This window comes from Schistocerca piceifrons, chromosome 9, assembly GCF_021461385.2.
Source record: "Schistocerca piceifrons isolate TAMUIC-IGC-003096 chromosome 9, iqSchPice1.1, whole genome shotgun sequence".
NCBI lineage: Eukaryota > Metazoa > Arthropoda > Insecta > Orthoptera > Acrididae > Schistocerca > Schistocerca piceifrons.
Window position 1 is genome coordinate 49,201,001 of NC_060146.1, and position 17,014 is coordinate 49,218,014.

At 40.4% G+C, this 17,014-nt stretch overlaps 1 protein-coding gene across 3 annotated transcripts in view; it reads right to left on the bottom strand.

Moving 5' to 3' along the window:
• Positions 1–4,277: 4,277 nt before the first annotated feature.
• Positions 4,278–17,014, bottom strand: part of LOC124717149 — a 45,475-nt gene continuing 32,738 nt past the window's right edge. For all 3 annotated transcript variants that reach the window (XM_047243906.1, XM_047243904.1, XM_047243907.1), the window contains 2 exons: positions 12,238–13,325; positions 4,278–5,895 (listed from right to left, as the gene is read on the bottom strand). In XM_047243906.1, coding sequence (XP_047099862.1) covers positions 4,815–5,895; positions 12,238–13,256 — 2,100 coding nt within the window. In that variant the 5' untranslated portion in view covers positions 13,257–13,325 and the 3' untranslated portion in view covers positions 4,278–4,814. The remainder of the gene's footprint in view (positions 5,896–12,237; positions 13,326–17,014) is intronic.

Genomic DNA, 17,014 nt, shown 5'->3' on the forward strand with positions numbered 1-17,014 from the left:
AAATATTATTTATTAAAATAAATGAGTAAAGTTGCAACGCAAACCAATAGTAATTGATTTGGGCCCTGTCCACAATCATTACACAATCCTGCCTTCCTTAATTACCAGGTTTCAGCATCCTTCAATGTACCGGGTAGATTGGGCTCTGCCGACATGACACGTAACTCAACTGCTGTACCATTTTCACACTGGCTGAATCGGCCAGGTGCACATTCCACGTCTGAGGCATTGGTAGTATTGTCCGATCCAAACAGGTCTGAAATGGAAATGGTCCTTATCTGCGCCGGTGTCCATATCAAATCATATGAGCCCAACAAGGGAACATAACACCATCCTTGCTTCGCAATGGGGCTTCAACATCATTACCAGGGCTACTGCACATGTCGTTCTGTAGTACACACAAACACTAATGACTGTTCAGCAGTCTATACTGCAGCTGTGTCCTCCACCGGCCATCATGTGCTGTATGACCTATGGTACACTGACCCACTGGCCTACTCGCTACGCATACATGGCGCAGTAGTGGCGTATGTGGCACTGCATGGTGCATAAGCATCTGACGCAGCCGCATTGTCCAAGGTGTCTGAATACCTGTCCGGCAATTGTAGGACATAATGGTAAGGCGTAAAGTGATGTTCTGTGGGAATATCTCATTTTTGCCAAAAATGTGGCTTAGGCCACTATTGCATTGACAGCCTCATTTCTGATTGGATACCCCCACCCCCGTGAATCTTAGACTCATCACTTAGCCTTGGTGCCTGTTGATTCAGAACAGTGATATGTCTTTTTCATCGTCATCTTCAATTCCCCTTTATCCAGATTCAAGTCAGGTTGGGACATTTATGGTACTTCTCCACTTCCCTCTGTCTTTCCACCATTGGTATTCTTCCATCCTCTGTTCTCTTTAAATGTCCAAACCATTTAACCTGTTACCAATGTGGGAGGGGTTAAGACGGGGAAGGGAGGTACTAATGAAATGTAAGGAAGTGCTTTATAAGATGTACTTTACCCCCTGCTGACATGTGTTGGAAACCTGGACAGTGACAAGAAGAGAGGAGCTCTTCTATTCCTTTTTCATTCTTACCATCTTCATTCTCTCTCTCTCTCTCTCTCTCTCTCTCTCTCTCTCTCTCTCCCCCCCTCCCTCCCTCCTTGTTCCGAGGAATTTCATTTCACTGGCTTGTTGGATTCTACTCTCCTCTCTTCTTGTCACTGTCCAGGTTTCCAACACATGTCAGCAGGGGGTAAAGTAAATCTTATAAAGCACTTCCTTACATTTCATTAGTACCTCCCTTCCCCGTCTTAACCCCTCCCACATTGGTAAATGCATTGCTCTGTTACACTCTCTGTTAACTTCTGCCTTCATTCTTGGATGAGTGAAAAAAATGTGTGTTATTGAGATTTGATTTAAGTTTCACCCGAAAAGTTATCAGATCTTTGTGGCCCCGTAATATTTTCAGTGAAGAACTGGGGTTTTACAGATGTACTGGGTTTCATTCAATATAAGCAAGGTATTTCGTTGTTACCTTTGGTATTTCTTGTATCATTTCATCTTAACATCTTGTTAATAATACTGATTATACTTGTGTTGGCCTGTTGGGGATGAAAATTGTTGTTGGACTGTTTGGGATGAAAATTGGCTGTGTGCTTATTATGTAGTCTTGGAAGTTTTTCAGTCTCTTGAGCTACAACTGTCTGCTTGTGCAGTTTGGCATGCTAGGCTGTAGTTGCAATAAAATAAATTTAAGAACATCTGGGCATAAGACAGGTTTCACATTACAACAAATTTAACTAAAAGAGAGAATGGACTTTTCATACTGTGTGTGTGTGTGTGTGTGTGTGTGTGTGTGTGTGTGTGTGTGTGTGTTTTGTGCCATACTTCACATGTCGCATAGAGAATCATTTTTCTAAGAACACAATTGTGTTTGTAGTCTGAAATAAATTGTGTTTTATCACACATAAATGTGTGGCTCAGTGGGTAAAAGCCCCATTATGAAGCTAATAACCTCGGGTTTGGTTCTAGTGTTTTTTTCTGTAAATTATCAATACCTTCACCTCTGGCTAAGATAACAGTCAATAAGTAACTTCCAACAGTTTAAGGAGTGGAAGGGACCAGAAAGAAAGATTTCTTCTGCCCCCAAATAAAATATTCCTTCAATGTTATACAGAACTAGTTAATAGTTAGTGTTTCTTTTTACTGTTTGAAAAGTAAATTGTATACTATTTAGCAATGCCCAAGATATGTCTGAAGTAAGTAGTTGTATACTACACTGTTTCTCACACCTTTGTTTTTCTAAGTGAATAACTCTGAGGCTGTTTATAAAATAAATTAGTGTTTAGTGCATTTTGGTTCCATATGATATTCAGGAGCAAGCAATACTGCCCCTGCCAGAAGGCACTACTCTCTAAGTGGATGAAATCATTTGAAGATCTGACACCGACTAGTTTACTGTCAGAACAAAGGCATACTTGACTAGCTCAAATACAAATGGCATGTCTGTTGATGTCCTGAGAGTGAGGGACTTTTCTTTTAGCTTACACAGTTAAAGTATTGGTGTTAGTTACACTAGTTTTCTATCCAGCCTTGTTCCATTACACAACGTAGGTGCCAGAAGTTATACAACAACATAACTGCCGCAGCACCCACCCTTTATCTCAGTTCATAATTATACAAAGAAACTTTTAATACATTTAGAAACCCAAGCAGATAATGCAGTACTTGTTCCTCTTTGAAAAAAACTCAAACAAATACATAAAATGTTGTGAGACCTGTAATAAAGGGCATCCCAGAAAATGGTGAGTAGCAATTTACCTGCATACGGAGTGCTTTTGAACGTCTTTTGGACAGGTGATGACAGATGTTTCCATTCCTGCACTTGCTGACGACCATCACCGAATTGCTGGCACCATCTCCGCACCATTTGCCTCAACATCACACCTGACCTGTACACCTCAACAGGGCGGTTATGAATTTCTGTGCCCGATACTCCACGTGCCCATTCATAGTGGATAACAGCTCTCATTTCCGCCTTTGACCACAACTCCGAAACACACCTTCTCTCCATAGCTCCCGGAAAAGACTGAGCGGCTAGCCTCCGCTTTGCGCAGGCACTGCAACAGCACCATCTGCTTGATCGCAGTCGCCCATATCGCACAACTCTGCCCACAGTCGACAGGGGAAACTTATTTTCCAACTCCCCCTCATATAATCGTCTCATAGCAAACATTTGCATCATTTTTTGAGGACTGTAGCTCATTCAAGTTTTAGTTTGTGTGAAGTTCTTGGGGAGTTTTAATCCTTTTACTGCTACACACATGCTCTTTGAATGCCATGCTGAGGTGGCTTTTGTTGTGGCTGTATTGCACACCCAATACTGGTGCCTTTGCTGAGAGAGGGTGTTACATCATATATGAAATAATGTTTTGGAAACTATTAAGTGAAAAAATGTGATCTTGCAGTTTGACACCTTTAATCAATCAAGGACTGAATGTCTTTTCATTATCCATCATACTTACTGAGCTGTTTCAAATTAAGTAAAACATTGCACAAAATTTTAGAGTTCACTGTGTAAACTTTGCAGTATGGTTGATTTTAGTTAAGACATTGTAATGAATGAAATGCACATAATGAAATTTTATTTAAAACTAAGAGCAGAATAATATGTCATTCTGGAGTTATTGGGTTATATATACGAAGGACAGTCACATGCGATGCACCCATTCATGTCCCTGAGCATCCCTCATGACGTGTGTGATTACCAAAAAGAAAAAATCTTCAGATAGAAGTTCAGGTAGCATTTCCGGCATCTAGTTTTGCAGCTGAAGAAAACTACATTGTTCTAAGAACCTCAGAGTACATGCCAGTAGCCTCTTAATGAGCAGTTAGCCCAAAGAAATAACTCTTCAAACCACTGACTTCCTTAGGTTCTGTATGGCCAGAGTGTGCACACTGTCAAAATATTCTTGCTTACTTATCTGTATTAACATTACAACTAGAAAAATGAAGTCAGGTAGACGACCTGTGGCTAAGGTGTTGTGATACTTCATTAAATTATAAAGAACTGGTCATCTTATAATACTTGACTGTTAATGCTATGGAACAAATTAATATGAATGCAGTAAGACAGACTTCTGTTTAAGGCAGCAGGAACACAGAATAAGTAAATACCGGACATTAAACTTTTGTCATCACAGAGCCAAGATTTAATGGGTACAATATTATAGATGTTGTTACAACAGAATATAAAAGCATTATGAACATATATTACAACTGACAAAATAGGCAGTTTTCTTCTTTTTTAAAGAAATAAACAAAAACTATGATTAAAAGTTCATAAACTTTGTAGTGTTAAAATGCAACTCAATTAAAAACTGGCAATCTGAGAATATCTTTTTTGTCAAATCAACAGTAAAATTATTTTCAAGCAAATTCGTCTTACAAATATTCATCTTGATGACAGCAACAGGAACATTTTTCATGGTACTAATTCCGTCCAACATACCAAATTACTACACAAATTCACAGTTTTCAAGGCTTTATTCAACAATGCTGTGTACTCCTTCCCGTCTGAAACACTGAACTTGACTGTTTCCTCATTTCTGGCACATTCTCTGGAATATGAGATTCGTGACTCAGTTGTTCCTTATAGATCATTAAAAAAGAAGAAGGCAGGGGCTGAGGGGGGAATATTCCGATGATGAACAATATTTAAGCAATATGGCATATGCTCTAGTTCTGGCAGATACGGTATAACCAGGGGAAAAAACATGCACTCAGACATACAGTGTATTCAAAACATTCATAATGCCAGTGTCTACTTTCCAGGTTCAGCTATCAGTTGACTAATTCTCTTGAGAGCTGTCGGATGTGTATCAATGGCCTCAATCCACTCAGCAGTGCCCATCACCTGCTTAAAATGTGATCGGATGAACCCAATACACAAGTTTAGCAATGCGTCACAATTGCTGTCCATGGCACACACAGCTGTAGTGACAGCATTACCCAAAGCGAGCTGCCGAGACAAATATGTTAGGCATTTTCTCTTCAGGTCACACAGTTCAAACCTGTGAGCTGCCGCCAGTAGTTCCCCTGTGGAGTCACATAAATTTGTTACTCTCCCGGTGTACATATACCGCAGAACCTCAGCCAACACAGTTGGCTTCATATTCGACACCTCCAACTGGCCACTCTTTAACAACTCAGAGCCCGGCTGCAGCATACGGGCAAAAAAGGGGCTACGGGCCACCAGTATCGCTCTGTGCACCCCCATCTCAATGGTTCCAGCACATAATTTAAAATCTGCAAAATTTCCTGACTCTAGTAGGGAATGCAGATCCTGTATGAGACCAGACTGCAGCATTGGCTTAACTGCTACTACACACTGCTGCACAACACACACCATACTGATTTCACACTCCAATGCCAATGTGTCATCTACTAAGTATCCACATTCAATTTTTTCTGACTCAGATCCTTCTTCAAACATGCAGCCTGTTGATGTATGGATTCTGCATTTCTCTCCTACTGGAGGAATTACAGAAACACTCAAATCCACTGCTACACTCCCACCAGCCTTATTCTCCAACAGCTGGAAGCGCACATCATACTCTGTTCCACATTTGTAGAGTTTTACCTCCCACTCAAGTGTCTCAGGATGGAAGAAGTGTGGCGATGCGACATAATCTCTGCCCTCAGGCCAATTCGTTAGACCAGACACAGTCCAGACATAGATCACTTTCTTTCTTATGCAGCGTGTGTAGCCCGAGTCACACACAGTGTCCAGACACCCACCATTTGTTGTGGGAGTGAGGTATCCTGACATGGGCTCTGCAGCTGTTGAATTCACAATGGTGGGATCTGATTGTGAACCAGGTGTAGCAGCTGGTGAGGTGCACCTATGGAGAAAGATAAAGCAGTGACATCATTAAGTGACCCAGCAGTTGAAGCACATACAATGTAGGAATTCTCAAACTGAGGCAGACTGCAAAACTGAACATGAGACCAAGCAAAATTCCAATCACCAACTTCCTCCTCTGAATGCGGAAATATTTTGTTGACACTGACCTACGTAGGGAGGAGCGATCACCACGACAAAATAAGGGAAATCAGAGCTGGTACGGAAAGATATAGGTGTTCATTCTTTCCTCGCACTATACGAGATTGGAATAATAGAAAATTGTGAAGGTGGTTCGATGAACCCTCTGCCAGGCACTTGAATGTGATTTGCAGAGTATCCATGTAGATGTAGAACTTTCCAATAATACACGACTTAACTGTTATTGATCTGTACCACAATTCATGAAAACACACACACACACACACACACACACACACACACACACACACACACACACAGATATGGGACAGTTTGATGAAGACCCATAAAGTTGGGGAACTGGTGAGGCTTCTTGTCAATGGGAGAATGGGGACTGGAGCAAAATTAATTAAATGGTTAAGTGAGGTGCTTCATAAAATGACAGAGTTATAATGAAACATTTTTGTTAAAATAGCAGGGAGTGGCACAACTGTTAAAAGAGGACAAATTAAACAAGGGTGCAAGATCTGGCCTCATTAGACGTAAATAATTTGTATACATCTGTTCCATCTGAGGAAAGATATACTTACGTGAGCATGGTAAAATATCTAACTTACAAATGGATGATTTCATAAGATTCTTATAGTTTAAAAACAAAGATGATGTAACTTACCAAACGAAAGCATTGGTATGTTGATAGAGACACTAACAAACACAAACACACACACACAAAATTCAAGCTTTCGCAACCCACAGTTGCTTCATCAAATGGTTCAAATGGCTCTGAGCACTATGGGACTCAACAGCTGTGGTCATCAGTCCCCTAGAACTTAGAACTACTTAAACCTAACTAACCTAAGGACATCACACACATCCATGCCCGATGCAGGATTCGAACCTGCGACCGTAGCAGTCGCGCGGTTCCGGACTGCGTGCCTAGAACCGCGAGACCACCGCGGCCGGCGTTGCTTCATCAGAAATGAGGGAAGGAGAGGGAAAGACAAAAGGATGTGGGTTTTAAGGGAGAGGGTAAGGAGTCATTCCAATCCCGGGAAGGGAAAGACTTATCTTAGGGGGAAAAAGGGACAGGTATACACTCGCACACACACACACACACACACACACACACACATATCCATCCGCACATATACAGACACAAGCAGATATATTAAAGGCAAAGAGTTTGGGCAGAGATGTCAGTCGACTGACTGCTTAGAACCTTGACATTTATCAGGTACAGACACATGTTGGCTGGCTAGATCTGCACAAAAAGTACTCATTTTTGGATTTGTGCGCTTCTGTTTGCGAGACATGCAATTTCGCTCGTGCAAGTGAAGGTTTGTTGGTATGGTGTGCACCTATAGCAGGTGAAGACATGGGTGTAATCTTTGAGTTGAACAATTTCATAACCTTGGCACTTAATTGGAAGTCTCAAGTCTTCATAGCCATGCCCTTCATAGTTCAGGCTGTAGTGGGAACTGTACTATTAACTGCCAGAGGGTGGTGTATGAAGTTTGCGACTAGCCAAAATTTTTCGAGCAATAAGAGTAGGAACTTTGTCCTTCACCCAGATCTCATGAATGAGTTTCTCACTGAGGTAAATTGGACAGTGAAGGGAGGGAACAGAATGATCACCCTTGTAGTTGATAACAGTGAGGGGAAGGAGGTGCACACTCACACCTCATGAGCATCTCTGCCATAGGTTACACATTTGGCTGCATTTTCACTAGATTCACATGTGTGGCCATAGCAATATTTATACCAATGTGTGTGATGCAGAATATATGGTGTAACAGTAATCACTTCATAGCCTGCCTTAATTTTTGGTGGAAGTACCACATTGTCAAATGTGAGGAACACAGTGCAGGCTGGCACTAATACTTTACCAACCCTTTTCATGACGCGGCGAACTGCAGTCACACCCTGATCAATGAGGCAGGCTATTATTTGAATCTCTGCGAGGCCACCAAGCAGCTGAGTGTATATGACTACATGGGAGGAATTCAGAGCCTCTACTTCAACAGTTTAGCTGTTGAGAAGTGTTACATTAAACAGTTTCTGTGCTTGAAAAGCACTGTCTCCAAAAACAAGGTCCCATTACACAACTGAGAGCTGCACTTCACTGGACCAGCAATGGCATCTACACCCTTCTGAATAACAAACTGATAAACTGTCTTGAAATTGTGACCATGTGCCATGCATGACACCATGAGGTATTCGGGTGCAGCTGGGACAGGCGTCGATTCTTTCACCTCAACCGATTTACATGTTTGAGATAAGGAACTCATTGCAGAGATATCCCTAACACTGCCAGCATCTCCAATGGTGTGCTCCTTCCTACTGGGGACCCCACCCGCATTAGGTGGCTGTGCACACATCAGGTCACACCTCCTGGACACCAGATAGAGGGACCAATCGGCAAAGAGGAAGGTACCAGCTCAGGCAGTCACCATTCCCTTGGCCTGGTCTTGACCAGGTGGAGCCCTACATGCAGACGTGGGGCTAGATGTTGCATGCTAACTAGTCACCTTTTATGCATCAAATGCATAGGTCGACCTTCAGGAATGCAGAGGGAGGCAGAAGAAGAAAATGAAAAAGACCTCCAGGACCGAAGCAGAGGAAGGGTAAGAAAATGAAGGACAAAGAAAGCAACAGGCTGACAGGGCGATTCCATACACCGTTTTACCAAGAACTTCAATTTCCCGAAGCGGGCATACCACTCGGTTCCGCAGGGAGGCTAAAGGAATAGCAGGAAGATAGACATGCAGCATGAAAAGTGAAGTAGCACTGCAAAGGTTGGGGTCCCATAATAGCCAAGCACATACTCACCATAGAGTGGTGAGCCTATTTGGGCGGGCGAGGGGGGGGCATGCCGTCTTAGGTTGGTACGAACCATTGTCAGATGTAAATATTTATCCTCAAGAAGCTCTTAAACAGGATGACAATTTCTACCCTTTTTCTCACCCAGGAAATACCTGAGCCGAGTGACCTCCTTATGAGTGACAATTTGCAGATTTCATGCTGGCTGTTCTCCATTCACAAAAACAGCCAACTTCAGTATTTTAACCAATACTGTTTTATCAAAGTGTATAAGTGGACAGGAAAAAAAAATTCCTGAATTTTTCCCAGATTTTCTGGTTGAAAATCCACTTTTTTCAGGTGAAAGTACATTTTTCTAGGTCAAGTGACAACATACTTTCCATTGTAGCTGTAAAATTTGTGAATCTTTTGAACAGTGAAGGTTTTACACACCAGCGTAGAGCTTCCCAGAATTTTAGGAAATGAAACACAGCAAAAGGACATTGCATATTGGAAAGCTCTTTAATGCAGCAACAATATTTTGCTGCTGTTTTTTTTTCCCACGAGTGGTGTTGTGCAGGAGCCTAGGAGCACAGCTGACAGGCACAATTACAATTTATACTACTGTGCATCGAACATTTAAAGGGTTACCTGGCTGAATACATATTCTGTCAAGCACTTTGACTTTTCCATAGAAAAGCCAGTTATGGGGGAAATTGCTCAAGAAGTCACTTAACATGGTTTTTTGAAGGGTAATTATACTTTTTACCATTGTTATTGCATAGTTTGTAATCTATAAATATGAAAAGCAAACTGTGAAACTCTCTTTTTTAGCATGGGTTACCTGTAAGATACGTCAAGCACAAATGTGCCAGCAAAATTTTAAATAAGGGCATAAATGGCTGGTTCTCTGGGCTCGAAATTTTTCTAAGTGGCTGGTCCTCAAATTCTTAAAGTTTTTAATGAGAGTCAAGCCTCTATGACTTAAGAAATTCATCGCACATTCTCAACTTAAAATGCTTTATCTCGCATAACAGAAAATGTGCTTTAATAGTAATGCTTATCAAACTACTACTTGCAATATTTTCTTGCGACCCGTTAGAAATGTAAACAACTGCGACGTCACGTTCATCAAAACAAGGTCCATGAGAAAGACACATCGAAAGCTTTTTGTTGTTACAAAGTACTGCATAGGCTTCGACACATTTTACTGTCAGCAGACACTTACATGTGCACTGTGTTTCTATGTTGAAAATGTCGCATTTTCTTTGAGACTAAAGTTTTATATTTGTGTTATTCTCTCCTTTATGTTTTATTGCTGCAGTATTGTTCTGGAGTAGTGTGCTAGAATGAAATCATTTGTTTGAGTATCAATTCTCATGAGGCAAAATTACAAAAATTTTACTGAAAACTAAAAGAATGAAAATTTCCCAGGCTTTTCCTGTATTTCTCAGGGGCATATACAGCCCGTTTATTTAGCATAACCTTTTAACCAATATCAGTAATAAGTCTCACATTAAAATATAAATATCTTTCTAATGTGTTTTTACAAAAGACTTTTGCTTCAGTGTTTTATTTACACCATCGGACACGATTAGAATGAAGAGGGGAAACCGTCTGCACATTTGTGTGTGTCAGCACTCTGCCACTGCCTTTGAAATTGATGCTTTGTATAATGTGGAGAGACAAATGTAGGCATCTGCTGTTACAAAGAAACAAAAACAATTATTTCAGGGTTTTTTTTTTTTAAATAGGCAAAATTTAAAGTGTTATAATTTCATATTCTGAACAATGTAAAGAGAATGACTCCAGTTTATTCATTTTCGCTTGCTGTGTTTCCTATCCTTCTCTGTATTTTACACTTTCTGCATCTGACACTGTTTTGGGTCAGTTTGCTGAAAAGTGTAAAATGGGATTTTACTATATGTTTACCGATTTAACTACTAGCGAATTATTCTGTTTTTCAGGCACTGAAAAAAAAAAAAAATTACCTCATGTTAGAGATACATTTCAACAAAAATGGGCTTCAACGGAAATGTAAAACATGACCAGCAAGTTGTCCTACATGCTATAATAAGTGATAGTGTTAATTAATAATATACAGAAAATTTGCATAAACTTTAATATGGGTCATCCATGTTCTGGGTTTTGCTCACATTATTGAGCATATGCTGGCAATTCATTTCTGTCTCGTTACAGGAAGCAAATAGGATGATAGGATGTGGACAAGCTACATCACCTGTTAATATATGAGCTGATGGCATTTTGTAGCTGGTATATTATTTCATTGTATATTGTATTCGTATTTTGATGTGTCTGTTAAAACACACACACACACACACACACACGAGAGAGAGAGAGAGAGAGAGAGAGAGAGAGAGAGAGAGAGAGAGAGAGAGAGAAGGTGGGTGGGGGGGGGGGGGGGAAGAGACCAGGCTCTTTCTTTATCTTCTGCTTTAGCGATTACAAGCATTAAGCTTATTGCTATATACACTGCACTTTTGTGCTGACTGTGTTGAAATATTATTAATGATTGCATTTCGAAGGCGGACTCTAGTATGCTGTAGTGACAGGCCCGAGACCTAAGGTGATGACTTGGTTGTGAGTTGGCGAAGCCAACGAAAGTGAATGCGAAATCTTGGTTAGCATGACAGACTATTCTTAAAAATGTCTAGATCTAGCAAAGTGCAAAATATGTTCAATTATGTGCATTTGACATATTCTCACAAAAAAAAAAAAAAAAAAAAAAAATAAAAATAAAAATAAAAAAAAAAATCAGTTTGACTGCACTTTAACGTTGGTAGGTTAAGATGGTCATTGCATTCAATACAATATTTCTTCTGTGGTTGAAATGACAATATTGTTACATTAACAGTTACACAAAACAGGGTGCGCAGAATAATAGTGGGCCAGAAAATATTAAAAAGACTGCCACAGAGTAGACCCTTGTTAATAATTGGAGGACTGCCCATTACAGCAAAAGCTCAAACATTTCTACACACACGCTTCTCCTGCATGCTCTGTCCTGAGTGCTTTGCAGAATCATTATGTTTGAGTGAGTGAAAGGAAAAGATGTGTTTAGTGACAAGTCAAATGCAACATGGAATGGTGCTCACAGTGAAACAGCATGCGTTCATTGTCAAGTGTGACATGAAGCACTGTTTCGGGAAAACTTGTATGCAACAGTTTGAGTATGAGAGGAAGTGTTTCCACAAAACCTACAGCAGAGTCTGCAATTCAAAACTAGTCACAAAATAGTGCTGCATCGCCACGAACAGTGGCCATTTCCAGCACATCCTGTAATCTCCATTAACCCTCAAGCAGGCGCCAACCACAAATAGAATTTAGGCCTCTAACTAACATTTTAAATCTCACTGAATGTTGTGTGTTAAGTCAGTTTTACCTTTCTGATCCTTTGGTGACCAATTCACTGATCATCTTCACAGCCTTAGGGTGTTTGTCAATGATGTTTGCCCAGCCTTTGGTCCCCACCACCTGCTGAAGATTCTGTGTAATGAAAGCCATACACACATCCTGCAAAAAGCTGCAGGAGTGAACAACAGCATAGACAGCAATAGTAGCAGCAGTATCTACCGTAAGCTGCCTAACTAGCTCCAGCTCGTACTTCAACTTGGCATCTTGGAGCCCGTATTTGTCAGAGGCAACCAAGAGCTCCTCTGTCATGTCACTTGGTACCTGCACTATGTCAGTGTACATATAGTGTAACAACTCTGACACCACTTCCGGTTCCACATCTGGTATCTCCACAAGACCTTCCCGAGCCTCCTTCGTGTCGTGACTCAGCATGGCTCGGAAAACTGGGCTGCGCGCACACAGTATCGCCCTGTGTGCCTCCAGGTGGACACCTCCAGCACTCAGCTTGATGTCTGCAAGGTCTTTGGAGTCCAGCAAGCGCCCAAGATCCTTGGCCATGGCCGACTGCAACTCTTCTTCTGATGCATCACTGGTGTCCTCAGCTACCACTTCTACAGTGGACACTTCACATTCAAAATTCCAGTCCTCCCCCAGCTCTTTTGTGTCAATTTTGTCAATTACAGACTGCAGAGAAGATTTCTCCTGTATTTTAAGATGGTGGACATCAGGAGGAAACACATAGTGTCTTACACCATTCCGATCCAACACAAAAGCTTTTAGGGTTGCACTCACAGGCAGAGAATCATTGCTAGCAACAAGACGGAAGCACAGCATCGGGCTGCCTTCATCCTTTTCGAGTTCCAGGCACCATTTACTCAAATTTGGATGAGCGAATACAGGAGATCTAATATTTTCAGTGTCCTCTGGACAAATATCAAATCCAGATACTGTCCAGTTGTAGATGGCTTTCATTGCTTTCATTGTTGTGTTTCCTGACAGTTGCACTGTGTCAGGTCTACTAACATCAACTACAGGCAGGCAGTGCATTGTAACTTCTATAGCACGCACTTGCAAATTGAAAATGTCGGCAAAATTTGTCCACTAGCAGTTGATGACCTGTTAAAAAAGAAAATAGAAATAAATTAATACAAAGGACACTATAAATTTTATAGATACATATAATTAAGTTGAGGTAATTGAAACATTTTAATGCTTGCATTAGAATTATTCACCCATTCACATTTCACAGAACACATTGTAATGTAATAAAAGAATTTCTCCTTGCTCTTAAGAATCTTAAATCTCCCAATCTCTTCAGTTTAGCCATTTGTTCTCCACACATTTCTTCTGGACAGGCTTGAACATATATGGGTTTAATAATGACTGCTTTCAAAATAATGTGGGAAATGGCATTTTTTTAAAATCACTTCATCACTATGTTGAACGTTATTATCAACAAAGTGCAGCCATCCTTCTGATTTGCATCCACTTGCTATTACTGCTACCAAACCAATATCAAAAGACACAAAAATGGAAAAATAATTAAAGTGAACATTAAATTGCAATCATGATATTAAATGGATGCTCTCTCTTGCAGGCAGGAGAAGTTCCATTACGAAGGGGAATCTACAGGGCTGTGCAACATTTGTAAAGTGTTTCAGTCAGCATTTAATACAATTTTTGTTAATGCTATTCATATTACGAAACAGGTTTCAAGAAATAATGTCTCTATTATCAGCAAAACTCATACAACAATCCTAGCTCTACACAAAAGCGAATAAAAACCAGTATACTGATTTTTTTAAAAATGTCACGTGGCCTGATATTTTACAGAATAACTTGACAGGTGTCAATTCAGTTTTGTGTAATACAGTACATTCTCATAGAGTCTTGCCTGGGGTTGAAGGGTGGGCCATTATTTCCTAGATGTATTATTCGTTTCACTACGTGAATAACACTACAGGACAATGAAACTGAAACTGATTTAAATAAACATCTTAACTTGATGCTGCCACAACCTCATATTCCACAGAAAAAAGTCAAAGTCAAGGTGTACATTAAAAGGACAGTTGTTGTTGTTGTGGTCTTCAGTCCTGAGACTGGTTTGATGCAGCTCTCCATGCTACTCTATCCTGTGCAAGCTTTTTCATCTCCCAGTACCTACTGCAACCTACATCCTTCTGAATCTGCTTAATGTATTCATCTCTTGGTCTCCCTTTACGATTTTTACCCTCCATGCTACCCTCCAATACTAAATTGGTGATCCCCTGATGCCTCAGAACATGTCCTACCAACCGATCCCTTCTTCTGGTCAAGTTGTGCCACAAACTTCTCTTCTCCCCAATCCTATTCAATACTTCCTCATTAGTTATGTGATCTACCCATCTAATCTTCAGCATTCTTCTGTAGCACCACATTTCGAAAGCTTCTATTCTCTTCTTGTCCAAACTATTTATCGTCCATGTTTCACTTCCATACATGGCTACACTCCATACGAATACTTTCAGAAATGACTTCCTGACACTTAAATCAATACGGGATGTTAACAAATTTCTCTTCTTCAGAAACGCTTTCCTTGCCATTGCCAGCCTACATTTTATATCCTCTCTACTTCGACCATCATCAGTTATTTTGCTCCCCAAATAGCAAAACTCCTTTACTACTTTAAGTGCCTCATTTCCTAATCTAATTCCCTCAGCATCACCCGACTTAATTCGACTACATTCCATTATACTTGTTTTGCTTTTGTTGATGTTCATCTTATATCCTCCTTTCAAGACACTGTCCATTCCATTCAACTGCTCTTCCAAGTCCTTTGCTGTCTCTGACAGAATTACAATGTCATCGGCGAACCTCAAAGTTTTTATTTCTTCTCCATGAATTTTAATACCTACTCTGAATTTTTCTTTTGTTTCCTTTACTGCTTGCTCAATATACAGATTGAACAACATCGGGGAGAGGCTACACCCTGTCTTACTCCCTTCCCAACCACTGCTTCCCTTTCATGTCCCTCGACTCTTATAACTGCCACTGGTTCCTGTACAAATTGTAAATAGCCTTTCGCTCCCTGTATTTTACCCCTGCCACCTTCACAATATGAAAGAGAGTATTCCAGTCAACATTGTCAAAAGCTTTCTCTAAGTCTACAAATGCTAGAAACATAGGTTTGCCTTTCCTTAATCTTTCTTCTAAGATAAGTCGTAAGGTCAGTATTGCCTCACGTGTTCCCAGTGTTTCTACGGAATCCAAACTGATCTTCCCCGAGGTTGGCTTCTACTAGTTTTTCCATTCGTCTGTAAAGAATTCGTGTTAGTATTTTGCAGCTGTGACTTATTAAACTGATAGTTCGGTAATTTTCACATCTGTCAACACCTGCTTTCTTTGGGATTGGAATTATTATATTCTTCTTGAAGTCTGAGGGTATTTCGCCTGTTTCATACATCTTGCTCACCAGATGGTAGAGTTTTGTCAGGACTGCCTCTCCAAAGGCCGTCAGTAGTTCCAATGGAATGTTGTCTACTCCGGGGGCATTGTTTCGACTCAGGTCTTTCAGTGCTCTGTCAAACTCTTCACGCAGTATCATATCTCCCATTTCATCTTCATCTACATCCTCTTCCATTTCCATAATATTGTCCTCAAGTACATCGCTCTTGTATAGACCATCTATATACTCCTTCCACCTTTCTGCTTTCCCTTCTTTGCTTAGAACTGGGTTTCCATCTGAGCTCTTGATATTCATGCAAGTGGTTCTCCTTTCTCCAAAGGTCTCTTTAATTTTCCTGTAGACAGTATCAATCTTACACCGAGTGAGATAAGCCTCTACATCCTTACATTTGTCCTCTAGCCATCCCTGCTTAGCCATTTTGCACTTCCTGTCGATCTCATTTTTGAGACATTTGTATTCCTTTTTGCCTGCTTCATTTACTGCATTTTTATATTTTCTCCTTTCACCAATTAAATTCAATATTTCTTCTGTTACCCAAGGATTTCTACTAGCCCTCATCTTTTTACCTACTTGATCCTCTGCTACCTTCGCTACTTCATCCCTCAAAGCTACCCATTCTTCTTCTACTGTATTTCTTTCCCCCATTCCTGTCAATTGTTCCCTTATGCTCTCCCTGAATCTCTGTACAACCTCTGGTTCTTTCAGTTTATCCAGGTCCCATCTCCTTAAATTCCCACCTTTTTGCAGTTTCTTCGTTTTAATTTACAGGTCATAACCAATAGATTGTGGTCAGAGTCCGCATCTGCCCCTGGAAATGTCTTACAATTTAAAACCTGGTTCCTAAATCTCTGTCTTACCATTATATAATCTATCTGATACCTTTTAGTATCTCCAGGGTTCTTCCATGTATACAACCTTCTTTCATGATTCTTAAACCAAGTGTTAGCTATGATTATGTTGTGCTCTGTGCAAAACTCTACCAGGCGGCTTCCTCTTTCATTTCTTAGCCCCAATCCATATTCACCTACTATGTTTCCTTCTCTCCCTTTTCCTACACTCGAATTCCAGTCACCCATGACTATTAAATTTTCATCTCCCTTCACAATCTGAATAATTTCTTTTATTTCATCATACATTTCTTCAATTTCTTCGTCATCTGCAGAGCCAGTTGGCATATAAACTTGTACTACTGTAGTAGGTGTGGGCTTCGTATCTATCATGGCCACAATAATGCGTTCACTATGCTGTTTGTAGTAGCTTACCCGCATACCTATTTTCCTATTCATTATTAAACCTACTCCTGCATTACCCCTATTTGATTTTGTGTTTATAACCCTGTAGTCACCTGACCAGAAGTCTT